This window comes from Aquila chrysaetos, chromosome 4, assembly GCF_900496995.4.
Source record: "Aquila chrysaetos chrysaetos chromosome 4, bAquChr1.4, whole genome shotgun sequence".
Classification (NCBI taxonomy): domain Eukaryota; kingdom Metazoa; phylum Chordata; class Aves; order Accipitriformes; family Accipitridae; genus Aquila; species Aquila chrysaetos.
This window is the reverse complement of record NC_044007.1, coordinates 54,110,132-54,137,501: the sequence shown is the minus strand read 5'-3', so window position 1 is coordinate 54,137,501 and position 27,370 is coordinate 54,110,132. Positions and strand designations below refer to the sequence as shown.

Sequence of the window (27,370 nt, the reverse complement as noted above, 5' to 3'; positions counted from 1 at the left end):
ACCCAACGGTGGATGGAGAGTTCTGCCCTGAAATGGTGTCATTTTACAGAAACCCAGGCGCACCAAGGCTTTTTAATGCTTTACAACATTGTAATAGGGGCTGATAAATACCACCAGCAAGGTCTCTTGAACACCTGCTTTAAATAGCAGAAGAAAGATTACTGTGTGTGTCTTGGACCTTTCTCCAATGTTGGTCCCTAGAGCAGATTTATTTGGGGCAAGATGGATGAGAAATAGGATTACATAGATACATCATACTGCATTTTAATGGGGACCGGGTCTGCTTCTGTGAGATCTAGGGGTGAAGGTCCTAACCCTGTTGAATTTAAGCCAAGATTTCACCAAAAGAATTATCTGAGAATTATGGACCCCCTCTATTCCCCTTCACTTCTTCCTTTAAAGGAACAGAAACTTTTTTTTTTTTTTAATTTCACACAAGAGCTTCTCACCTCAGAAGGATTTTTGTGTCAAGTACTGCAATACACTTAGTTTTAAACAATTAAGCACTCAAGAAACACATCTATCACAGGCTTTCAAGTCTCCGCCTCGGAATGAGAAGGATATTCTTCCCTAAAGAAATTGCTTTCAGATCCTTCCTGAAGCACAACTTGTCCATTCAAGCAAGACTGCTCATGGTCCTGCATTTGATCTCCCCCAACCACCATCAGCTGCAACAGCCCACAGGCTCTTCCCTCAGCACCTCTTCTTCTGATTTAAGGCCAGTCACAGAAATCGGCCTTTTATTTATCTCATACGGGCACAGAATTAAAACCAAAAGCATCAACCAACTGAAGAGTCCAGTTTCAAAACAGTCTCCAATTCCTCTGTTTTTGTGTCATGCTAACAGAAACAGGAACTCAGCTTCCTGCTGTAAACTTGAGTCTCCGAAAAACAACCCACTGCTGAAATTTGGAGCAAGAACCGCAGAGGGAACTGAGTGGCATTTGGCAAGGTCTCTAAACCTTCATGGCAAGGTTCACCAACATGTTGAGTTTACTATGTCACAGCATTTTGAGCCAAAGGGAATGTGCCTCTGCTTCTCAGCCACTCTAATGCAAACTTTAAACCACTTGTGGATGTGGATTTGAGCTAACATGTTGGACTACTAACAGAAGCGGCTGAGGTGTGAAAACACTGCTAGCTGGGGTGTGCACCTATTGCCAACTTGCCAACTACGTTGTGGGAATGGAAACTTCTGGGAGAGCTATGAAGCAGAAGTCTTATATTGCCACAGCAAAACATGTCAGAGGTTGTTTGCAGAAGTCCTAAATCAAAGAGTTGGTGCTGAATTATAATCATTAACTCATGCTAAGAACAAAACTTACAGGGAATCTTTCTTATCATAAATTTGAATTCTTTGACTTCAATTTTCTCCATTTACTTTTCAATTTCCCCCAAGGAATCAAGAATAATCTCACACAACAAAAGGAAACAAAACCAAAAACCCAAATCAAATGAACTGGAATAATACCCACAGATAATTAATACCTGAAACTCACTTTAAACTCACTATCCAAAAATATTAGTTTTCCCACTCTCTGGGAAAACATGAAAGCATGTAAGACTTTTTTTTTTTTTTTGAGAATACTTTTAAAAGCACTTAAAGTCTTCTACGGCGTTCTAGAGCAGAGCCAAAATTAGAGTCACTGTAAAAACAAAGTAGAAACTGTATAATGAGGAATTGTAAATTCCTCCCTTGTTTAGTTCCTTTATAAATGATTCAGAATAGAAAGCCAGTTGGAAAACAAACAAAAAAAGCATTAAAAAAAAGCAAAACAACTTACTTGTGTCAGACTGAGATTTCAGCATGCCTTCAATGTCCATGGTGATTTTGGAGACCTGACTATAAAACTGTTGGACAGAATTTTTGAGGCCAGAAACATCAGCGGAGTGAGATGCTATAGTTCCATTCATTTCATGGATGCAGTTCCATAAGCTGCTCACATGCTTATTCAAACCTTCTTTTATCTTCTGCAAGCTACCTGAGACAGAGTCCAGCTTGCCACAAACTTTTTCAACACGTGAGACTCTGCTCTCAACATCAGAAACCCCCTCCCGGATACCTTGGGTCTTTTCTTTGCACTTGCTAAGATCATTCACGATATGGTCATTCAATTGTTCTAGTCTCTCTTTCACTTCACCACAGCAATTATCACTGGGATGAGCAGTTTGATTTGCAAATGTCTTCTGCATTTGATCGATTTTTCGGAAGACACCTCGTTGTGTTTTTCTACAGGTAGAATTGACACCCAGAAGCTGCTCCTTGCAGCTACTCAAGCCATCTTGAAGGTTTTTCATATCTTTATCCATGACATTTAGACTATACCGGAATACACGTACATCTCTCTGCATTTTCTGGATGTCACGTTGGTTACCCTTAATTAAGTTGAGTTTCTCGTTAAAAGAGCTATTTAGAGACTGCAGGAGAACAGAGTTATTCTCCGTTTTCAAAAGCAAGTGATTGTATTTGTTGTTACAATTTTCTAGCTCTTTCTGAAGGTCTTCCATACCTTGCGGTGCAGACTGACATTTCTGCCCACAGAGGTGTTCAAGCGACAGTAGTTTGCTCTTCAGGAAATTAATCTCTGCTGTAAAATGCTCATTTGCAAATCCTGCATCACTGGGCAAGATGGGCCCAGGATTAATATACATTCCATCTGGGTCTGTGGTATTAGCGATCTCTAAAATAGTGCCACCTAACCTATCTTCTAGTGCTCGCAGCTTTTGGTCAAACAAGTCTCTCAATTCATCTACCTCAGCAGCTATAGCACTGCGGAGAGTTTCCTCAACGTAAAAGCAATGTTCTTCAGCATTTCGTTCTGTAACATTCATCCTCGCATCTAGCTCCTCCAACCTCTCACCAAACATGTCTTCTAGATCTGGAGTTGACAATCGACTGATTTCATTATCTATTCTGACATTCAAGATCCTGTGTGCTTCCACAACTCTGTCAATCTTCTTATCTAAATCTTTTATCTGTTGGTCAAAGTAATTTCTCTCACCCTCCTTGCAACAGCTGGACTTGTTTGATGGAATCTGAGTTCGGAGAGTATTTATTTCTTTCCTCAAGTCATTCTCTTTTCCTTTTATAACATCAATTATTCCTAAACAGTTATTTTCATTGTCATCACACTGCTGCTGGATATCCTGTAGCTTGTATTCACAGGAGTTCTTCAAATCTGCCATTTTCTTTTCAAATCCTTCCAGTATTTCCTGTCTGAGGGACTCAAATTTTGAGTCTATATACTCCTGATATATATTGTCACTGGGCATTGTTATTGTAGGTCCTTGTGCTGCCTCCTGCAGTTGTTTTAGTTGTCCTTCATAGCCTTTTACTTTTCCATTCAGTTCCTCCAGCTTGTCATTCCTCATCTTCAAGGCCTCTTTGACCTCAGCTAGCTCAGACTTTATATCTTCCATTTCAAAATCAATAAAAGGGTCTTTTTGATCTCTATTGCTGAGGAGTCCAGGCAGATGAATACTGTCTGTTTCACCACCAACCGCACTATCAGGCTCTGGGCGGTCATAAAGGTTGTTCAGCCAAGTGACCAACATCTTACTAGCATCTTCTTGGACAGTCAGCTTTAGGTTTTCATTCACACCTGCCAAAGAGGACTGAAGTTCCAGCACTGATCGTGTAAGTCTAAACAATTCATCCTCAAGAAACTGTATTTTCTTCTCATATGGTGGAGGTTCTGGCACTTCTGTTGGTTCTGCATCTGTTTCATGGAAATAACAGACAGTCTGGATGTAAATATTCCCAGGGGTATCTGTTTTAATCAGCTGAGGCTAATTTCACTTTTCTTTAAAGCCAAATAATGATTTAAATTGCATAATGCTTTGTTCCCTTTTCTATTCTTGTTTTCAGTAGTTTATAACTAAAACGTTATCAAAACACTCCAACATTTTAGCACACTGACGAATTCCTGCCAAGGTACAATGGCAATAAATAAATAAATTAACAAGCAGAACCCCCCCTTCTTTTTCAGCAATGAATCTAAGTTATAGCATATGTAACACACCATTATAGATCCATACACATCACAACACAATCCCCTTAGAGCCACTGCATCTCCTGTAACAGTAATTTGGGAGGTGCTGCTCCTGAATTCCCAATGAAAACTTCTGTGGCAATAATTTATGTGCCTAAAGGGGGTTTGTGCTCCAGTATTTTGCTGAACTGGGGTCCAAATGCATATAATAGGTGGGGTTCTGCAAGATATTCCAGTTATCACACTTGCTTCAAAAATACCTAATCGTTTGACATATATTTAAGTAGGCAATAAAATTGTGTATAAAAGCATAAACTTTATACATCCAAAAATCATTGTATTAAAATAACACCAGCGCTACCATTGAATGAAAAAAAGTCAAAGCAGACTTTTAGCTGCAATCTCCTTTTTACCTAGCACAAATCAATTAATGAATCTGAAACCACCCTTCCAATCCATTTGTCATTAGCAGCACCTCATTTGCAGAGCCACGTACAATTCTGGATGTTCAGTTTCAAGCAGTATCTTTGCCATTATGCGCAGAGGGGTACACTCTATAAAAACATCATGTATAATCCTAATTGGGATTGCTTTTATGCAATGCATAATCCAAAGATCTTTGCACAGTGAAGGCATACTATTGCACACATAAAATAGGTAAATGAAGTTAAGAAGCAGAAGCAAAGAAGAAAATACACTACTTTAAATACAACAGAAAATAGACACACAAATTGTTAGCATTAGAATAACTTTCAGATGACTAGTGGCATTAACAGTTAAATCTTTGGACAAAAGAATTTTAGCACTGGTTCCAAGCTATGCATGCTAGATATACAGTGGAGAGCAACAGTGAGATAGGGTCTGAAGGACATGCAGTTGGAGTTTTTCTTAGTTTTAGACTGGATTTCAGCTTAAAGACATTACAAAGAAGGTAGGAAGTCACAAATGTACTCTTCAAGACTGGCAGGGTGGCCGATTCCTTTAATAATAAAAACGTATGCACACACAGAGTGTAGCTATTACATACACCCTGGTCTATTTTTGCATTGAATTACAGCTCTTTTAGGGTCGGAGCAGAAAGAAAATCTCTACACATAAGCAGTGTGCAAGTTCCTCAAAGATATCACCGTGGTTTATCATCATCTTTTGGAAATATTTGAGATGGGCTAACAAAATATTTTAAAAGCTTATTTTTAAAGCAGGTATATAACCTATAGGACTGGTTTGAAACCATGTATTCAGTCCCAATCCATTCCACTACACCAAAACCACAAGTGGAAGTCTGACTAAGTGCTACACGTGATGCTAATCTCCAATGATGTTGGGAAAAAGTCCTTCAGAAGGAAACATCTGTTTATCATTTTTTTGCTAATGCAGAAAAGGCACAATACTGCAGTAACAGCATTCCTTCTTATCCTTTCAGAAGACAGTATCTTATGCAAACAAACATCATTCATTCTTTAAGGTATTTTTTCAGAAACCATTCCCTTACCCCTTAGAATTAAGGCAAGTAATCTCACATGAATCTAAAATCTGCACAAGCCCTTGAACAAACAAAACACTGTGAAACTCCTAGGGAGCATTATATATCATTAAAATTAGTACCTGTTCTTTTTCGTTTTAATAATAGTTCCTCTCAAATACATCTTTTTATGCTGAACATTGAAGAAACCGCAAAAAAACCCCGTAAATTCTTACAAAAAACCCAACCTTAACAAAAAGATTTTCCTGAACCATGAGTAGCCAGCTGCCATTTATGGTCAGTGTTCTACAGCCACCCCTCTGTTATTCTTCAGGAAACTCTCTGTATCGAGACTGTTATTGCCTGGCTATTATTTTCCCACCACGCAGTGTCTTCCATATGGCTTTGGTACCTGCCAGTAGTTGAGTTTAATAGAAACCATAACAGTTCTTAGACTTAAAAGACAAAACAAGAAACCAAATGTGATCATGCATACCAAAATTCAAAGAAAAAGTTACCCAAGCCTTTCTTCACAACAGCTTTCGCTGGTGTTGTGGGACGACGAGCAGTGTTTGGCTTTTCTGCTGGGCCTTCTCTGCAGTCTTCCCCTTTGTATCCGGGACAGCATCTCCATTCCAGCTCTGTTACCGTCTTATATGCAACTGTGTACCGAGGTCTGAAACTCGTTCGGTATCTGCCAAAACAGTAAGCATTTTAAACAATCCGTAACCTAATCTGCTATTTAGATTAAGGCTAAAATTAAACCAGGTTTTTTAAAAATGAAAATCAATTATTTTCATCTATGATTAATTTTCTCCTTCAAACATCAAATGAACAAATGCTTCTGTCTAGGTTTTAAAGTTACCTGCACTCAACACAGTCATATCAGGGAGAGCAAATACGGCCATAGAACAGGGCTTTCACATATGAGCAGCGGGATAACATGTTGTGGGAAGTGAAGATTCAACTCATCAGATGCTGCTGAGAATAACAGTTACTATCAGTGTATTACTCTATAAATTCAAACCCTTCTCCCTCTAACTAACTGCTTTTCATTGCAAACCCACCCACAGGGCTGCTCTGGTAGCAACTCAGAACATCAAAAATGTTTCTGCCTACTTTGTCCCACTTATCTTTCCACAGTCTCCACTTAAACCATTCCTTGGAATCCACATGTACAGAGCAGTCAAAGCTAGGAGGGATATTCCAGGGAAGGACAAACTGCTGAAAGCAGAGTCAGATAAGGACATGAAAGGAGTCAGACGAAAGGCTACAACCAATGAAGCAATCAGTTCTTTCCTACTTCATGAGTGAAGTTGAAGAGGGTCTTACAGACAAACCTATGCACGTTATGTACATACAACCTTAAGTTTCCCTGATTAATCACTCAAAAGTTAATAAATGGCAAACTAATTCTGGTTGTGCAACTTTCTTTAACCATAGACTTCCGTAACTTTCCTTCCGTACACATACCGCATGTTTAGCTGCAGTCAGACACTATGGTATCCCACCAGATCATAAGCAGAGGCTGTGCTATTTTATAAAAAATAAATCAATTTAAGGTACAGCTCATTTCGGGTTGCAATATGAGGAAAATAACTAAAACAGGGATTTGCCACCTGAGCTCTATAAATTGGTATACTTGGAACACATAGAAACAAAAAAGTTACCCCAATTTCTCACATGAATTCCTTTCTCTGAATAAAACAAGTACCATAGTCCTTACCTCCCTACGGCATTTTCAGATCTTTTTTCCTTAAGATTATTTCAGATTAGAACAGTTTGCATCCATTAATGAACGACAGGCTCACTTCACAGCTGACGTGTTCCTAAAGTAGTAATACCAGCAGAATAAATACAGGACAGTAGTGAAGGACTCAAGAGGAGCTCTGCAACAGATTTCACTCATAGCCTGGCTGGGCTCATAGGGAGTGTATTTCAGGACAGAGAGAATACAGTACAGAATGGGCACCAGAAGCAGCTGTGCTATCACACAAAAATCAACTAGATTTCATTAAACATTGTCTTGTATTAATATGCAAAATTCCTTATTGTTTAAATCAGCTACCAAATGGAGTTAAATCTTACACTGACTGTGTAAAAGTTTCTATTGAAAGTCACACAGCAAGAGTTTAACTGCTACTCTTCAAAGCTTCTCGTGCTATGCGAGCAAATAATTGCTAAAATAATTTTGTATTTTTTTATTCAGCATCTTTCACCTTCAGAGACATAATTTTAATATAACATCTCACATCTGATAGCCATTTGCTGTCCCTTTTTGGTAAGCTGCTTAGCAAACTTGGGGCAGGGGGGTTAAAATGTTAACTACTAATTATGAATTTGTTTCTTTTCCAACCATCTCTTTCCCAATTCTGCCACAATATATTCTAATTTTTGCAATCCGGAAATACTCAGTGTTCTTTTGCATTATTACTTTATCTACAACTTCTCATTAAGGGGAAAAAGTTACTTTGACTAGAGACAATGTCATATTTCTTCCAACTATTTTCGGGCCAAAGAATACTTTATTCTAACAAGCCTCTGGATTCCCTTCTTCTGTGAATCTTCAGGCTAGGCTGTAACTCTATTAGCTGCTCGTAACTGCAGTGGTTTGCGGTGGTTGTCAGCTTTTCAGATTCTGACTTGCAGCACGTAAACTCAGAGTGGGTTTCCAATCCTTTTTTACCTTCGCAACACCATATATGAAAGAGCTGCAGACTGCACTCCAGCTCATCACTTCTTTTACAATTTTCACCGAAACATCTGCTGAATCCTGTTTACAAATGTAAAGTACAGACATCCCCAAGGTCAAGTGCTTTAAAAATTAAATAGAGGAGTGCAATGCAGAGGGCAACTGCATAGGGAAGACATCCCGGCCACCCAGGAACTTCCTTTTCCTTCTCCCTTATCTAAAGTATTAAACCACCTTTCGTGTAGGTAATTTGGGGTTGATTCCTTTCCTTCCAACTAGCTGCCAGAGTCAGAGGAGTGACAGGATTAGCTAGATGCTTTAGTGTTTTGAAGTGGTTTTGAGAGTCATTACAACCTCCCTCACAACCACCACATTACTGAAATGCAAACTTTGAACTTCCCGATAAACTTTCACATGCCGGAAACAGTCGTACATACTTTTCTCTGATTTCCATAACACACTTAACTGCTCCAAACTTTGTGTGTGTTCCTATCTATACTTTCAGGGCCAAACTCATTCCTGAAAATTACAGTATTTCGACTATCTTTAAACACCATTGCACTTCCCTATTTTTTCCTAACAAAGTTTTAAGAATATAGCTGAAACAACTTTTATAAGAGAAGTAAGAACTACTTTTATGCAAATTGTGCACTTCTTTGCTCAAATTACAGAATGAGGATTTTCCTTGTACTGTTTCTGCCATTATCATATTTGTGACAAGTTTCTCTTTGTATACCTTCCCTGAGTCATGTTCATCAATGTAGACACCTTCAGATGACTTCAACATTCAGACAAATCACAAGACACAACCAAATACAATAAACAAATTAAAAGAAATCAAGCGTAGTATTTTTCATATGGGCAAATTATAAAACTTTCCCAATCTCATCTTAAAAATAAAAAATAAGCAAGTTTGACATTCTTACTTTTTTATTTCATAGTTCCATGATCATAAGAGGCATAAAATATTTTAATATGATTTAATACAAAAATTAGTTGAAATGCAGGAGAATCCTCCCATTCTAAATTATAAAATATAAACACTGTGTATCTACAACTTTTAAAATGTCATAGCAGTCTATTCCTTACAAATTCTTGCAAGTCTGAGAGCTCAAGCAAATACATGAATTGGATCTGTTTTGATTTCAGCTATGGCACTTCAAATACAGCCTAACCTGAATCCTAAACCACAATTCTCCTAGAGCAAAAAGAAGCTAGAATCAAAATGCTTCAAAATCTGGATGTAGAACAGCTTTCATATTTTACATCTTGAACTACGGTAACAAGACAGCTATACTCATGGATGGCTCAGAAATTAAATTGGGATTTACTTACCAAGAACTATCACTCCTCTATACTGCCAGTCCAGCTGAATGAATCACACCTACAGTTCAGCAAGGCTAGTCATGTAAGGCTAGGAAACAGGAACTTACCCTAACACATTTCCAATTTTAATCCAGTCACATAAAAGTTTCTTAAAAATCACAGCTTCATTGCTACAGTTTCTCTACTGATGATATGCTCCATACACAGTTGTGGAAGTTGCCCATGCAAGGAATGGTGTCACTGTGCCAGCACTGTCCAAATGCACTGATAAATGACATTCACCAGCATGCATCCAGCCCAAGGGAGATTCTCAATCATACAAGTTTTTTAAAGCCAGAACTTTGCTTGCTCAGTGGATTTCAGTGGAGGAACTGGAGACTTTCAGGATTTTGCCAGGATATAACAGTCTAACAGCACTGAACACAATTATATTCGTGGTTACAGTTCCAAGAAAACAAACCATAACTTTCTGCTGGGGACTGCATCCTGAGAATAATTTGCGATTCTACATATTTTAATGACATAGGACTGCGAGCTACCACAATATACAAATCAGACACATCTTTATTTACATTTGTAGTGTTCTGAATCCAATTGCTCACTGGTAGTCACAGCAAATGTGTTACATACAAACACAAACATACAAAACATACAAAATGCACTCAGTGCAGCTGGAGAGATGAAATGTTGCTTTTCTATGCAGCTAGGTAGAATTACATGGTTAGAACGTAACATGCCTAAGTTTCACATCTTTTATCTTGTAGGTGTGAGTCTTTACAAGTTACCTAGTGAGGAAATTTGGTCAAAAGGGTTCACAAAAGTTTCGTAAGTCTCTTAAAGAATTGAGGCTCCACTTTAATGCCTGTATATGCTGGAATGTAATTAAAAAATAGTGAAGCATTAAATCTTCCTCCAGTTGACTTGGATTTGTGCTATTCAAGTAAGTGGTAATAAATACAATTATTTTTACAAGTGTCTCAAAGATCTAAAAAAAAAAAAATTCTTATGTGGTTAAATTACATACAATACACCAGTATTTATTGTGCCTAGTCACCACATCCTCTTGTGGACTTCTAGCCCAAGATGAGGGTCATATCCTTGTGGTGAATTGATCTAAAAACTACAAATGAAGTCATTCTTTTAGAAAGTGTGATTAAAGGGTGATTTCAACCGTCTCTCACAACAGAGAAAATAAGAACAGCTGTTTTTTAGGAGTCTTTCCACAACAGGCTGATAACTACGAATGCCTACTACCTTCACCATGAATTCAACATGCTGATCAAATGAGAAAAGACATTCAGAACACTCATGCAAATCTGCACTTTTAACATCTAAGTATTATGCAGCTGAAATAAAGTCGTACGGTGTGGCAATAGCATTCAAATATTCCTCCTCTTTGAGAGAAAAGTATTTTCTTAGGAAAATGCTTAATTAAAAATACGTTTGCTGCAAATGCTAGACATTTTGACTAGGGAATGAGCTATAATTTTCTCATGGTGCTAAACCACAGAAGGAAGCAGTTAGCACTGATATTTTGATGTCACCTAATAGCGATAAAACAAATCAGAAACATTTCAACGAAATTGGTGGGAAAACATATGGCTCAGTTCTGTAACTAGATATTACCATTCAACCTTTTGGGAAATGCAGGGAGATAAGTGCCACCACATCCTCACTATGAGGAAGGGACTGCAGAATCAGCATATGTTTCTACATAAGCAGCGTATAAAATGTTTATTCTGAGCACAAAACTCAAGGTTGGTCCAAAATTCTGTAGTCATTGGAACAGGTCCCATAACTTCAGCAGCCTCCAAATCACAGTCTTATTGAATAGAAGATAACAAATCTTCATTATTTAATGCTTTCATTGAATGTAGATCCATTCCTTGTAAATTATATAGTCTGCTCTTGCATGTCTCAGTCATGCAAATCTCCAATGTATTGCAATGGGAGTGCTAAAGTAGCATATAGACACTCCCCAAAAATACTACCCAGAGAGATATAATTAAATCCAATCATATTTTGACCAAGCATTTTTTATTTCATAGGTTGCAAAGGCTTCCACTGAAAATAGTGCTAAGTTGGCCATTTATACTACACAGTTATTAAACTAGAAACAGTTGATCCCAAATTTTCTGTTTCCCAAGAGTACAGGCAACCCGTAATTGCCACCCCTACAAATGGTGGCAGAAATCCTAGTTCCACTGAAATCATGGAGACTTTTAGCAGTTGTCTGTTACAGAGAGTTTCAGCACACCTGAATTTCAGGTGCCTACTGTGTAGGTATGGACAGGCACTAGTTGTCTGTATTCCCATTATGGCCAACAGAAATATAGTTGATACAGCCAGTAGAGTTGAAACAGGGCTGCATCTCATCCTAAAGTCATTATTTACATCCAATTACCTAAAGAGCATGCTGGACACCACTGACCTGCATTTGAGTCACCACTACTGCAGGTGTCTAAGCTCCCATGCTCACATTCACCCCTCTGTATGGCAGACAGCTGAAGTTAGGGTATGTCAAAACCCACCTCTGGATTTTGTTCTTTTTATAACCTTGCTACTACACTGCTGGATTTTGTTCTTTTATAACCTTGCTACTACATGGCAGCATTGGCAGCTAGCTTGTGTTCCAGTCCACAGATGAGCTTAATTTGAGAAAAACATGTCTTAACCAAGAGTCTATCCTCAGGCATTTACGGCAAGTGGTGAAAAAATCTTTTGACAGGACTAGATTAGCCTACAGAAGTCTAGGTGTTCAGTGAAAGCAAGTCAGGGAGTCAGTAATAAATCCCAATTATACGTTGCAGCAAAAATCTATTTAAAAAGAATCCTAGTGAACCCCAAAATAGTTTCTGATTTTGATCTGGCATTAGAGACACTAAGCTGCTTCTCACAGATGGACTCAAGAAAGTCTCATCTTTCCACTGCTACTTTTCTTTTAGCTGGCATTTTTGCTTTCTAAAATTTAGATAAAGAAGGTCAGTACATGTGTTTGCAGGCATTGGGGTCTGGGGAACTTCTTTTTCTTCAAAAAAAATGCCACTGACTTTACGCACTAGCTCAACGCCTGGCCCACTCATAGCCATCTCAATTGAAGTTCCCAAAGGGGCATGGTCAGGTCTTTATATAACATAATAATCAGGCCCTAATCTACATTATCAAAAGCAAGCAGAGAGTGTTACAAAATTGTTCGCACTGGGAAAAATACAATTTTGAGGCACCCGTGTGGAATACGTAAAGTTATGATGACCTCCACTAGCGCATATTACCAAGGAGGCTCAGCTTCTCTGGGCTCGCAGAGGCACATAAGGGTGCTTTTAGTAGGTTTGCACTAATGTATAGCATGGCCAACATTTGCACCAGATCTATTCTGAGCTAAATCCTGAATAAAAACCTGCTACTGGCTGAGAGCATTATCAGGGACTGAAACCAAAGGAAAGCAAGAGAACAAGTCAAAGCACTATGCATCTGCAGGAATGCAACTGCCTGTTGTGCACACAACCAAGAAATCACCCATCCAGGTCACTGCAAAGAGTGCTCTAATATCAGACTACGAACGCACTGTAACTTTACTAAATGTGTCATAAAATAGGAATGAGCATTAGAGACCAAGTACTTTTTTTCAGTGTTTATTGTTTATTCTGTGCCTTCACACCACCTGGGAAGCACAATGGGAGCAGATTGCCTTCTGTCTGGAAGAAATTGCTAGGGGGCAGAGACCTGGCACACGTGACATGTATTCCTCCCTCCTACTACATCCCCAGCATATTGGCTCTCAGGATGGAGGAAGAAAAGTTGCCTTCCTCTACCTCTAAAGAACACTGCCCCCTCATCTCTTGGTGCCAGGAAAGGAGCAAAGCAAAGAATCATAGTGCCCAAATCAGCTCACTACAGCCTGGTCTCTCTCACATGGTTCTCTTTAATGCTGAACATTAGCTCAATACACCCGAGAGAATCCAGCTGAATTTTACTGCAGAGTTTGTGTTTTTTCTCCATAAGAGAAGCAGAATATTACAGAACTGGTAAAAGCCAAAAATGCTCAACTCTTCTCAGACAACACCACAGGGTTTCATTTGTAGCTCCATTCAAAATCTCCAGAAGTGCCACTGTTCATTACTTATATAGTGAATTTTGATGCCACTCATCTCAGAATTCTTCTATCCAAAAAACTGAGATTCAAAATATAATTTTCCCTCTTAGGAGAGAAATGTTTCTTCTTGGGAAGAAACAACCAAGGTACTGCACACTCTGAAACATGCCCCCATGTCTCATACTAGTTATTTCTAGTTGTTATATATATATCCATACAGACACACATATCTAACTGTCTCTCAGCTGCCAAGGATTTTATTTTTAAAAAGCTGACCATAGAAATCCAGTAGGAAATGCACAAAAAATAAGTTTCAGGTTTAAAATTTTAATACTCTTCACGTTCGTGAATTACCACTCCTGAAAGCTAGGTAGGCATCCTCCTCTTAGGAGCAGGGAAACCAAGACATAGGATGCATTTAAGTAACTTACAGCCACAGACAGTCTGCGGCAAGCCTCAAAGCAGAGCTTCATTCTTGGGATTTACAATCTTGAATTATCTTACACGGTTGCTTCCTTCCATTTTGTTGCAAGATAAAGCTATGCCAGTCAACCACATGCTGACAGACCAACAGTAAGCTACTAAAAACCCACTAAATAAAATGGGATAGGAGAACCCTGAAAACAGTCCTTTCAAAAGGATTTCAGGAAAGTTTTTAGAGCAGCACTGTGATGTAGTCTAACAGTGATGGAACAGGAGCGACTTTGCAACGGGCTATGTGTTAACAACGGGCTATGTGTTAACAACATCCTCACCTGCCTCTTCCAGCAGTGGGGACCAAGTTTCTCACTCTACACCAGTGGAAAGGTCAAGTGAAGATGCAGAGCACTGCTCTTGATAAAGCTGCCTGAGAAAATGAGCTCCAATAGTATCTCTTCTGCTTCTCTGCCCATGAAATAAGCTTATTTCTAGGATCATTCCAAGAAAGAGCTACTGCTGAGAGATTATTTGAAAACATACACAGCTAGAATAGATATCCAATACTTGCATGAATGCAAGAGCTAACATGTGGGATTAGCTGGGACCACAACTTTCAGAATAAAATGCAGCATTGTTTTGAGAGCTGATACTTTTCAAGACACCAGGTCACAAGTGAACCAGAGGGGAGAGGAAAGATGAGATGTGAATGCAAAAAAGGAAGTCAGATGGGAGTAATAATCTGCAATGTGTAAAACTGGCACTGCCCACTTTCTAATGGTGCAGAATGTTCCTTGGTTATTTGGGTGATTCATGACAAAATAGGCTTTGAACAGGTCAGCAGCTCCCTAAAATTAACAATTTGTTGTTTTGGCAACAGTTTGGTCCTTAATAGAAGAGGCCCCAGACCTCCAGGTCATACATTTCTCAAACCAGAAAAGCATAAAAACTGTAATTATTTACATTAATGTGAACTGAGGAGCAGCTTGTGATTTTTTTGAATTATTGCAACAAACTCGAATGATGTGTGAAATGAAAATTGCCTGTCTGGTTCACAGAGAAGAAAGACTCTATTGCGTTAGTGCAAGGAGGCAGAGATGCACAATTTCAAGCTCAGGGAGACAGCCAGGAAAGTTTACCACACCCAGCAGGCGCTCAAAGATTTTCAAACAAGCACTCCAGGAAACTGAAGTACGTTCTGAAGTTTTTTAAGTTTCCTTATTGTTTTCAATGCACAACCCCTTAGGCTAACCTCCCTATGTAGTCAGCTAGCTGGAGCCTGTACAAAGAAATTCTGCTTCATACAAGATACACTAAGTAGGAAGAAAAAAAGTCCTAAAGACCTTTCTAGATATTTTCAGGGGAAACATTAAATAGCCCCCACTTTCCATTCAAGTTTTTGTGCATCTTGAAAGTTTTTCTTATGAGATATACGTTGCTAGAAGCCAGTGGCAAACAGGCTGTGATCTGTGCTGACTGGTATATCTTAGGTTTGATCCTGCCTGGTGCTGAGCACTCTGACACTGGTCTCTATGCTTAATTTCTAGCAACTGAACAGTCTCAGAGACTGTTGAAGGGTTGAAAACTACATGTGGTTTTCCAACACATACCTAGATTGGGGCTGACGTGCTCCACCCAGGTCATTCTGGGGTTGCCAGAAAATGGTAGGTCAATGAAGCCATTTAACTTGAACTGGAAGTCTGATATGCTGTTTTTCAGTAATAATACTTCCATTTTTACTCAATATTATTTTATTAATAAACATATTAATAAAAGCTGTGTCTTACTCATAGTCATCTATCCTGATATTTATGATTGCAGAAAACTAGCAGTAACAGTCTCTAAAGGTATTTCAATCTTTTGCCTTAAATCTTCCTCTTGGCAATGATTAAAACCATGATTAGTTTGGCAGTGGGCTTATTTACAGTAATTTGAAAGTATTAAATGACAAGAAATTGGAAAATATTGCTCAATAAGAGGTCTGGAGAGGCTTGCTAATTTAGCTATTGATTAATTTATCATTTTCTTGACCATTTTCTAAGTACACGCAACCTAGGGAAATAACGGGTTTGCTTATTATACATTTATCATTAGCATTAAGATGAGAAACTCACCCTAAATCATGAAATTTGCTCCCGACAAGCTAAGGACAGGTGACCTGACTCGTTACACACTTGATCACACAAATACCTTCACTCACATGCACAGAATTAAAGGAGCCTGGTACTTGAATTAGGGGATCTGATAAAACAACCTTCCTTCAAGTCCCTGAGCAACCTGATCTAACTTTGAAGCTGGCTCTGCTGTTAGCTGGGGGCTACGGGAGGATTACATGACCTCAAGAGGTTCTTCCCTATCTAATTTTTTTTCTATTTGATTTACTACCTCGTACAGGTAAGTCCCATTTGTTCTGTAGCAAAGATGAAAAGGCAGAAAACATCCCCCTGCTTCAGCCACTTCAGTTCACTTCAAACTTTAAAATTAAAACTTTACTAGTGAAAGCCCAAAAATGCTGGGCCATAAATTGGAGCAGCTATGGTACAGCCACGTGTCCCAACACACTCTACAGCACAAGAAGCAAAACAAACAACTGCTATAACAACATCCTACCCTGAAGCAGCTACATTGACCAGAGGACATCCAAGTGGAGCCACAACCCTAAAAAATGTGTAGGATCTAGCTAGAAGGGCAATAAACTTTTCTTTTAGAATCAGACAATGCTATTAGTTATAAATTCCTAATAATGCTAATTAAGTTAATAAACCATTCATAAGAAAGCTAGGAAAGGAAATTCACAACAAAAGAAGTGGGGAGGAGTCAGTTATTTGTGAAGCAATATTAGATTTCAAAACATACGAGTTCTTTTTAGTGGGTAAAAACACTAATATTTTTGTATAATTATCTTTCAGTCCAATGTCCCACTAATAACAAAGTTCTTCTCTCCTTTGCTAGTCACAGTTTTAAGAAAAATAAATCAGGAGCCCCCCATACTTCAAAGGGAACATACTTCAAAGGGCCCTTCTGCTTTTTCTTTCTACTCCCTCTCTTCCTATCTCTTAAGCAGCCACACTTCAACTAATATTTATCCTTGACACCTTAATCAGCCAAAGCATTCACTAACTTTTCAGTGAGGAAATGCACTATCGAGCCCAAACACCTATAAAACAGTTAAACAATGAAGTGTAATAATTTCCTGAATTTCAACTTAACATTTCAAGAAATAAACCCTGTAGCCAAACTGAAATTACAGTTAACACTCCTAGACATGCAGTCATTCCAACAGTGGGGATTTTCTTCAGACAAATGATATTTTAATGGGCCTAAAGGGTAGATAAAAAGGGTTCATGCACGCATATGATTTTTAGGCCTAATAACCAGAGCTTTCTATTTCTAAAAAAAACCCAAAAAATAAATCAGTGCTGACTATAATCCCTATCTGCAATACACACTCTCTTGTGTGTGAAGAACGTGGAATTCAGGAGGACCCTGTATGTTTAAGGCAGTGAAACGCTCCCATATAAAATGCAGTGAGCTTTTTCATTTAAGTAATTGTTACACATAACCTAGACTGTACCTAAACACTAGAAGGGCTCTTTAAACATAGTCTTGAAGTAATTTAAATCAACAGTAAATCCACTGACTGATAAAAAAGCCCCAATAGTACTTAAGTACTAATAAAACCCATACATCTATGATATAGTTAACAAACTCTTTGATTTGGATCTCACTGTCCCTACTGTCTGCAACAGAATGAGCTCTTACATGAACCATGGGTATCAGAAGGAGACTAAACAGGGGCTGTAGTTTATTCTGATGAATATCTGCTATTTAGTTCATTTTTAACTCCTCTACGTAAGTGTGTAAAGGAAAAAAGAATAATTTCAGAAAAGTCCTCACAGTCATTTCTTTGTTGCTTTTGTAGTTCCTTCCTGTCCTATTTCTGTCAACATTTGCTAACAAATATATATAAACACATTTTGTTATTCAGACCACTACTCCTACTTTTCACAGGAATGAAGTTAGGGGTTTGCAGGATTAAAACCATGTATTTCAAAGGCTTTGGATTAGTTCTCTTCCTACTCTGCCACTAAGAGAACGTGCATACCAGCAACAGAAAGAAAAATAAAAGTCACAGCCTATAAACAGAGAGTTTTGAACACAATAAAATTTCAAGATTTTGATATTCCAGCTGCTTTCATTGTTAATTAGCTGGTGCTGTGATAGGTACTTAAAATATTTTATGTTAAGAATAAGGAATTATTTTGCAGTTGCCATTACGGTTATGAAGAAAATAACAGTGATGTTCACCAAAGAAAGTCAAATTGAGGAAACAAAAGCTTATGGTAAGTATCTAATTCTATTCTCAAAAGAACAAAAAAACCCCATGAGATTGGCCACAGCAGGCGAGACCAAATGTCTGTTTAGCCTCATATTCTGTCTCTAACAGCAGCCAACTCAAGATGTTTAGAAGCACAAGGACAGACAATACCATTTCACAGAACCACAGAGTAATCTGTAAGGGATGGGACTTCTGAGGTCATCCAGTCCAGCCCCCGGCTCAAGCTGGGCTTCCCCTTCTGACTCCTGCCAAAGATCTCACCCGCTCAAGCAGTTCTCAGTTCAGCAATTTCCTGAGCTAGAAGCAATGCCTTTGCGCTTTCTTCATTATCTACTAGCAGATAGCCCATGAAAATCCTAATTTACCGCCTCGGATATTCCTTATCTTAATACTTAGTGATTTATGTGTTCAAAGAGCTCAGTTTCAACCACTACTCACTCCTCCGCAGCTCCACTAGAGACTGCGCACAACAGAGGGCACACCCCATTACACAGCCCATAAACTCAGTCAGAAGTCCAAAATGGCCAGTTCAACACTCCAAAAAGAAACAAGAGAAATTACACAAGATGGTGTTAACTCGGCTGCCTGCTGATTTTGTTATTTCCCTCAAATTCCAGTGTTTATATATTCCAATAGAGAAAAAGCTGGTTTTTTAACAAAAATAACAATCCAAACAAACAGAAAACAGTGCATTTGAATGCCAAACGCCCAACACCTATTGTCACAGGCCCTAGGGCTGCAGCATCATCAATGTTCACAGTCTTATTTCAGTAGCACCCAGGACCTAGCAGTTATCAGTCTCATCCTCACTGTTTCATGTCAAAATAAAAACTATTCTTTGTTGTAAAAGAATTCTCATCACCACCTCAGCCCAACCCTGAGCCTAATCCCACCAAAACCTATGGGTGTCCTTCCACTGACTTCTGGGGGAGGTGAAATGGTTTCACAGAGTGCTTACCACCTACAGCTTTCAAGCAGAAGTGTGCAAATATTACTGCTTTTCAAGTGGGAAACTGAGGAAAGGCGATTTGCCTGAGATTAGCCAGAAGTGAGATACAGCTGTGCCCTGACTCCTGCTGTACCTGCGGGCTTACAGAGCCTTGATACAGCACACAGTGCTGTAGGTGGTCACGCTACAGACTACCACGGGGTCACACTCAATAGCATGAAGCTTGAAATCAAACAAGTGAATTTGTATTATGCCCTGTAAAAATCTCTGCCCTGGCTGCTGTCCTCGCTGGATAACTGACAGGGATACAGAGACTGTACATGCGCTGGCTCACATTCCTGGCTCTCCCTCGCTGTTACGCACCGATCCAGCAACACACAGCAACACACAGCAACCACGAAACCGGTTTTGAGCACGGCTGTACCCTGGCAAACCTGGAGCAGGGCGCCTAGGTGCACTCCCAGCAGGTGCTGGCGTTGCCGCCGCCCACGGAAAGCAGGCAGGCAGCCTGCCTGACTGCCTGCCAGCCCCATCGCAGAGGGCAGCGTGGCGTGAGGAGGTGTGCCAGCACAGCTCCCTTTCAGCTGTGCGCAGCGGACTGGCTGCAGGGACCGGCAACGCGCTCAATCTGGCTCTAATTAGCTCCGGCAGCCTTATGTTTGTAATAAGAGAGAGCGCTTTGTTCGGGGCATGCAGGGGACCAGGAGGCTGTACGCTTTTCGGGGTGCCGGGAACGGCCCGAGCGCAGCGGCCGCTTTGCCGCCGGGGCTTGGCAGCGGGTGGCCAAGCGCTCTCCCTCCCGAGGTCGCCTCCTCGGCTACTTACACCGGGGTGGGCTGGCAGGGGAACTGGTTCCAGGCGCACTTGTACTGGGCCTGGATGTAGCTCTCCGTCCCGTCCAGCACCGAGCAGCTCACGTTCCTGTTCACTATGTAGGCGCACCAGTTCCTGGGGGGGGAAGACAACGGCCGTCAGGGACGGGCAGCGGCATGAGGGGCCCCACACGCCGCCCCAGCCCGCCCGCCCGCCCCGGCTCGCCCCGCCGCCGGCAGCGGCTCCCGCGACCCCCTCCAGGGCGGGCGGTACTCACTTGCTGCGGGAGCCCGGTCGGGTGTACCGCAGGTGCGGGGTGGCGTGGCTGAGGCCGGCGCCCAGGGCGAGGAGGAGCGGCAGCGCCCAGCCCGAGGCCGCCGCGGACCCCGGGCACAGCTCCATGGGGCGACGGGCAGCGGCGGCGGGCGAGCGGGGAGGACCGGTGCCTCTCCGCCGGCTCCCTCTGTCCGTCCGTCCGCCTGTCCCGCCCGCCCTCGCCCGCTCCCAGCTCCCTCACTGACGCAAATCCCCCCCACCCCGTTTCCGCCTTCCACGGCGGCTCCGCACCCCCCTCCGGCCGAGGCGCCGCTCCCCTCCACCCCCGCCCGGTCGGCCCCTGCCCCGGCCCCCCGCCCCGCTCTCGCCCCCCGGCCGAGGCGGAGCGGCGCTGCGCGCAGGCGGAGGGGCAGCCGCCGGCTCCACATGGCGCCCGGTCGCCATGAGCGGGGCGCCTCGGGGGCAGCCCCTGCTCCCAGTTCCCTGCCCTCGCTGGCCGGCAGCCGCCCCCAAGCCTGTTTTTCCCACTGGAAAGCTGCTGGGGGGAGAGGGTCGGGCCCCCAGGGACAAGCGGGGCAGGCAGGGGTCCGTGCCTTCCCCGGGGGCCCGGGGTCTTGGGGCATAGGGCAGCCCCCAAACCGCGGGCAAGTAGGGCACTGGGTTCACCTTCACGTGGGGTTGGGCGCAGGGTGGGTGGACTCATGGTGTGTGTGAGGGAGGTTTTGGTGGGCTTGCTGCCATGCAGCGGCCCTGTGGTCCCACTCAACACCACTGCCTTGACATGGTCAGCATTCCCTTGCGCAGCCCAACGGCTCATTCCAGCCCTTGGGCCTGGCATGGCTGCTGGTGGCTGCCTCTGCAAGGGAGGTACAGTAGGCCATTATTCATAAGGAGAACCGTTCACTGGGCAGAGAGAGCGATGGGCATTCAAATTCACTCAGGCATTAAAATCTAACTTGGGCACCTTGAGTGTGTGACCTGCCTGTGCGAAGCCATCTGCGATGGGTCCCACCATGGTCCAGAAGACAGGGAGGCCCCTCTGTCCTCCTCAGCTCGAGCTCTTTTGAAGCGATTGCCTAGGATTCAGGCAAAACTGAATAAAGCGTTGAGGCTGGGCCAGGGCAGGCTGCTCCCACCAGAGGGAAGGAAGGGAAGGGAGAGAGCGGTGCTTGGGTGGAGAAGAGGTCAGGACTGAGATTTGGGAGCGGTGCCTGCTGCTGCTGCTGAGCCTGACCAGTCCCAACCCAGCCCACACACTCCCAGGCCCCCCATGGCCACAGCAGCTTCTCAGGCTTTCTAGGTCTCACATGCAGGCAAAGCAGGCAGCAGGGCCAGGCCCTTTCTTCTGCTGTAGGCAGCGGCCTGCCTGAGCTGAACCTGGACCTCATTGTCTGCCCCAACCTGCTGAAACAGGCAGGTTTCATCTGCCAGTCTTACAGTCGGTCTCACCCAACAACTTCACTCGGCCTCCGAGTCTGACAGGGAAATAAGCTTTAAACGCTGAGGTCAAAATTATGCTTTCAGACTGCTTTTTAGTAACTGTTTCACTGGAAAAGTACACTAAAGCTTTCTGCCCCCAAGAGAAATGTGTCCCGTTACAGATGCATAGGAACACTGCACTGGTGATAAGTAGCAATGGGAAAATATGAGATATTACTGTTACTTCAATCTGTCCCATTTCACTTGAAAAAATGGCACCCTCCTAACGCTCTGCAGCTGCTTGGGAGAGGGTAGCACCTCACTGTCTAAGAAATTATGCTTCAGGCAAAGGTTAAAGAATTTGCTGTGCCACTGTTTACATTTGCAAGAGTATGCCATTCAGGCATCATTATTTGTGCCAGCAGAAATTATCTGGAGTTTCTCCAGCCTGAAGAAAGCAAGACTACAGTTCAGTCCCTAAAAAGCAATGAAGAAGGAAGGCTCTTTCTTCCTTTTTCCCCTCCTCATCCAGTCAAGGAACTCATGAAGTTGGTCCTTTTCCAAAAGTGATGAGCAACATGGAAGAGCTGTACGTTGTCCCACAAAGGGAAAGTCAGTGAATAATGAAAGACTGAGGTCATGCTCGTCTTGAGAATGACTGCATAGTACAAAAATTAATAGGCTGATTTAAACAAAATGAGCATGAAGCAACAGTATGTTTCCATACGCAAAACATTGAGCTTATACTTCGGTGAAGGGATATAAAGCAGATGTTACCTGATTTACCATGAGGGCACCCATCTAACCTGTGAACCGCAGACTTGATTCTGGGATCAAACATAACATGGGGCACTATTAGAAGGAGAGTCATTACAGCCTTTGCTTACCCTATGGAGATAGCAGATGATGAGTCAGGAGTTGCCTGTAACTTCAGGACTCTGTGAATGTTTGTTCACTCAAGAACTGTGCAAGAAAGCCTCTCTCTTGATTTCTGATATACAGGAGTTGTGCCTTTACTGTCTGGCTCAACTACTTTGTAATATTATGAAACAGGACTTTGATAGTTTTTGCTGCCATTACTTTAAAAGGGTATATGAAACTTCTTCCACTGCAAAACACAGTGTATTTTTGAGTTTGATTCATTTAAAATAAACCATAACAACGAAAAACAAAATCCTGCAGGACCATTCGCTTCTCCTCGCTGAAACCAGAGCTCTGTGGGAACTTAAATGCAAGCACTGTTGCAGGGAGGGAAGTTTTATGCGTGGCTGCGTGATGGCTCAGTAAGGAGTAACAGCAGAGGATGACTTGTGCTGAGAAGTATTGAGCTGAATAGAAATGGATGAATTTGGGCAGATGCATACAGTTGACCTCAACTCCTCTGATATTCACACTGGGCCTATGATATCAGCTGATTCAACAACAACCAGTGCAGAAATTGTGCTTTGCCAGGAGAGTCTTCAGCTCAGGTGCACACTGAACATGTGGTCCAAGCTCTGCTCATGGCTGCATTTTTTCTAGGGGTGTAACAAATTTTATTTCAGAGTGTAAGTATGAAGGTTAATTGTGCTCTCAAGAAGACAGCAATGCTCACACTGTATTTTTCTGTGCTATGTCCTCTCATCTCTAAAATTCACAGAATTCCCAAGGCAGATGGTTCTTACAGTACATGGAAAGCATCCCTCCATCCCTCCCTCCAAATGAAGCGCAGAGTCTGCAAGTGCACTAGGAGGGCTTCGATGACTGTTGAGGTCAGTACACATGTCCTTGGGAGATGGAGATCACAGACCTGAGTCCATAAATCCTTTTAAATTGTTTTAAAGTTCTTGTTTCTTTACTAAGCAGTCTGGCTGTGTTTTCAGCACCAAGATCAACTGCACTTTCATACTTCATAACAGGATAATGATGGGGAAACAACTAGGGCCACGTGCAAGGGTCTGCCAGAGAGAGAAAGGTGCATGGAGCGGCTGGGCAGAATAAATAGCAAAAACATCATCAGAGTATTTACTGCAGAATTCCAAAAGAGATATGTGTCTTTAATAGTGTGGTACCTGGAGAGGAAATGGTGTTCTCCCTGCAGTTTTCCTCTCTTATGTATCAGCTCTTTCTGTAGATTTCAGCAATAAATTGCTTTGTGAATTCTGGGTTCATTTTCTTCAGGTTCACCACCTCAAAAAATTGCCAAAATAAACTGACATGAGTGGTTTTTAGAAAGGCATTTGTACTCCCCTGACACTCGTCTTTAATAAAAAAGCTCTTTTGTCTAGTAATACTGTCTGTGGCACAGAAGGTCTTTCAGGTATTTCTCACCTGGCTATCAGATGCAAGAATCCAGCTACAGCTGTGCATAGTCTGACTTTAAATTTGGCGCTGTATTAAATCCATCCATGAGTCAAAGCAGGTCACAGTGTCCCTCTGGAAAGATGAAACTGGTATTAGGGAAAAAAGAAAAGTTTGAAAGGAAGCTGTAGGAAACTCCAAGCTAACAGAGGAAGGCTTGGATTGAGGTGTATGACGCATGCTGGTTTGGATATACCAGGAAAAGCACTCCGTGGGGAAAGAGGAGATTGAATACTGTTTTGCAGAGATGTGATACAGCTTTGTCCTGTTCATTTGGCCTGGTGTATATGTTGCTACATAGTCATCTTAGCATTCATATTAACATTAACATTTCTAATTCAAGTCTAGGATTGGTGTCCTCCAACTTCTCCCCTCTCAGATGAGATCATGAACTTTTTTTGCAATATATTCTCAAAAATTATTCCCCCACTGCAAGACTCAGGTTTCAATTTTGAAATTTTTATGTGTAATCACCTCACTGAAGTCAGCCAGACACATATTTAGCTGTGAGTGTTTCATGAAAATTAATGACCAAATGAAAAGTAAATAACAGATGTTAATAAAATTACTATTTATAAACATGTTAACTTAAAGAAAAAAATCCAAGCCCTAGGCAGGGGTGAATAAACCACCAAAGGAGAGGAGGGAGAGTAGAAGATTTTGGTTTTCTTTTTAATGGAGAGCCACCTTGGAGGGCCATAACAGTTACGCAACTATAAAGATTTTGTTATTTCCACAAAAAAGGTCTGTAGTGAACATCCACTCTAGCAGCTTTGGAGCATGCAGAGAAATAGCCCATGTGGTCCTGACTAGTGCTCAGGCCACATCTTCACCTAGCTGAATTGCCGTATTTGCCTATCTAGGCGCTGATGGTGTGTTCTATGAGCTCTGTGGAACAGGCTCGGGGATGTTTCAGTGCATGGGTGGGCAACCTGGCAATTCCAGCCTTTCTTCCTTGGTGTTATTTTCTTTTTGAGGAAACTTTATGGTAAGTTTACTTATTTAAACAGAAAACCAAATCAGTGTATTACAAACAGCCCAAACATTGCCCAGTTGTGGCATGCATTAAGTGTTTGTATTAAAACTGGTGCTCTTTATTGTCATAGTTATGGTTTTGGCTAGAGAACAAAATAAACAAAGGCTAGTCCCTAGGAACAGCTATCTGAGCACACTATTACAATCTGCTGAAGGCTTCAAGGCAGCACAGCAGAGATCAATATACATTATTCTCCACCAGGAAGAGTGATCTGCCTGAGTGTTGGAGCATCGTAAACCACAAGTATGCCACACTTGTCGAACGTCCTATCTACTTTGTACTGAATAGTCATGACAACTGAAGAAATAGTGATTGAGGTCTACACTGCTTCCGTAGGAAAGATAAGCGCTCTCTCATTTTACTTTCTTACTATATAATGTGAGAGGACTGAATGACATACCATCCACTGTTACTATGGGTTTCTGAGCACAGCAAGTCTGGAGCCTGTGCAGAGAGAAGACATCAGAGTATAGGATGACAATCAGAAGAAAACATTTTAATGCTCCACAAGATCTTTCGGTGAAGAGCCCGAGGCTGGCTGACACATGCACAAAAGTGGAAGATGTTAAAGAGTACTGGAAAGAAGATCAGAGATCAGCATTTCTTGGCAGATGGGTTGGAGGTGGGAGGGTAGAGGAGGTATGGGGAAGAGGTTTCTTTTGTGTCTGCTTATCTTTGATTTGACTACTGCTCTAACCTGCACATACAGTAGGACAAAGTTGGTTCATACAAAGCTACGTCTGCTACCTGTGCACAGACCTTTCAAAAAATCTGCAGGCAAATTGCTGAAACATACTTAAAGACTGAGTCTGAAACTGTATGCAGTGTTTACCCTTGCTGTAAAGAGTTTCCTCCAATCTCGCTTGTTATGAAATCAAGAATTGTCATATTGGTTTTGATATATCACCTCTGATAGTAATGCAATATTTCAGAATAAAAAATAAAACTGAGGGCATTAATTATTGTGCAGTCCTTACCTCCAATACAGGGCAGCTTCCAGAGTTTCACGGTATGTACTGCCCTTCTTAATCTGCCTCTCTCTGAATGTGTCAGATTTCAGCTTTCAGGATTTTTTAGAGATGAGCTGCAAAGGAGAGAAAGGGAGTGGCACATGACTTTACAGTGTTTGGGATAAAGCTGTCAACAGCTTTTTAAACAATTACATTGTTGCTGATAGAAAATGACATTATTCTGAAGATTTAATTCCTTGTTTATCTGTTTATCCAGTTTCTTGCTGAAGTTCCTGGTGTTTTAACTAAGCCAGAAAGTTACATGAATTTAACCACAATAGGTGTGAGTTTCTATGCAGACATTATAATCCCAGTTTAGGCATAATAGATGTTGGTTTATTTAAAGGAATTGATTAAAAATGCAGTAAGTCCACTTAAAATAAAAATAAGAAGGTCTTCCTGAAAACAAGAGATGGAAATTCTTGGTGTCGATAAGACCTAATACTGTAATTCACAACATTTTTCTTGCTTCCTTGGAAAAAACTCCTGGCCTAATTATTTCCCAATCAAAAAAATGACTGCTAGTTTTGTTGCAAATATTCTGGTAAAGAAATCAAAATTTAATCACATAGAAGAGTTAGGTTTGATTAAGGAGTAAAATTTTGAAGCATAATGTATAGGATTGTTAAGTTTGAAATGTAGCCATAGAAACTTTAGGAACTGTGTTATGTGTGACTATAGGAACCTTAATATTGTTAAAGTTTGAAATAGCTAACCATAGAAACCTCACCAGGAAGTTACTGGTCTTTCTATGTTTTGTTTCAAGAAACTAAGGAAACCGTCATGGACACCAGTTTGCTGCTTGGAAACCCCCTTATCCTTCCCATCTTGATTTGAGTAACGAAGATTCCAATCAGTAGAGCTAAGTGTAACTGACCAATGATTGTTTTTAAATAAGAATATTGATAAGATTATATAATCAAAGGACCAATCATTATAAAGGTTAAATTTAAGAACAAGCATAATATGCATTTTTATGTAAAGAGCTTATGTAACAATGACCTGACAGGAAAAGTCTATAAAAACTGATGGATTTTGATACTAAGTAGGACACACCTTTGGAGGAGTAATCCCCCGTGTCCCCAGTGCTGCAATAAACAAAGTGCCTGCTTCTTAACTTCACATTGGTGTTAAGGAATTTTATTCCAGATGTTGGTAACAGTTTTAAGGAAGCCTTCTGTACATTTCTTCTGATTCTTATCTATT

General features: G+C 41.3%; 1 protein-coding gene across 2 annotated transcripts in view; it reads right to left on the bottom strand.

Annotated features, from left to right (window-relative positions):
• The window catches only part of EMILIN2 (elastin microfibril interfacer 2), a 38,117-nt gene extending 17,542 nt beyond the window's left edge, over positions 1-20,575 (bottom strand). The window contains exons 1-4 of one of the 2 annotated variants that reach the window (XM_030012328.2): positions 20,361-20,575; positions 20,096-20,218; positions 5,973-6,148; positions 1,785-3,719 (exon numbers count right to left, since the gene is read on the bottom strand). In XM_030012328.2, coding sequence (XP_029868188.1) covers positions 1,785-3,719; positions 5,973-6,148; positions 20,096-20,218; positions 20,361-20,485 — 2,359 coding nt within the window. In that variant the 5' untranslated portion in view covers positions 20,486-20,575. Of the gene's footprint in view, positions 1-1,784; positions 3,720-5,950; positions 6,149-20,095; positions 20,219-20,360 lie in introns of those variants that run through there. The other variant, XM_030012329.2, reaches the window with a different exon arrangement.
• Positions 20,576-27,370: the final 6,795 nt, after the last annotated feature.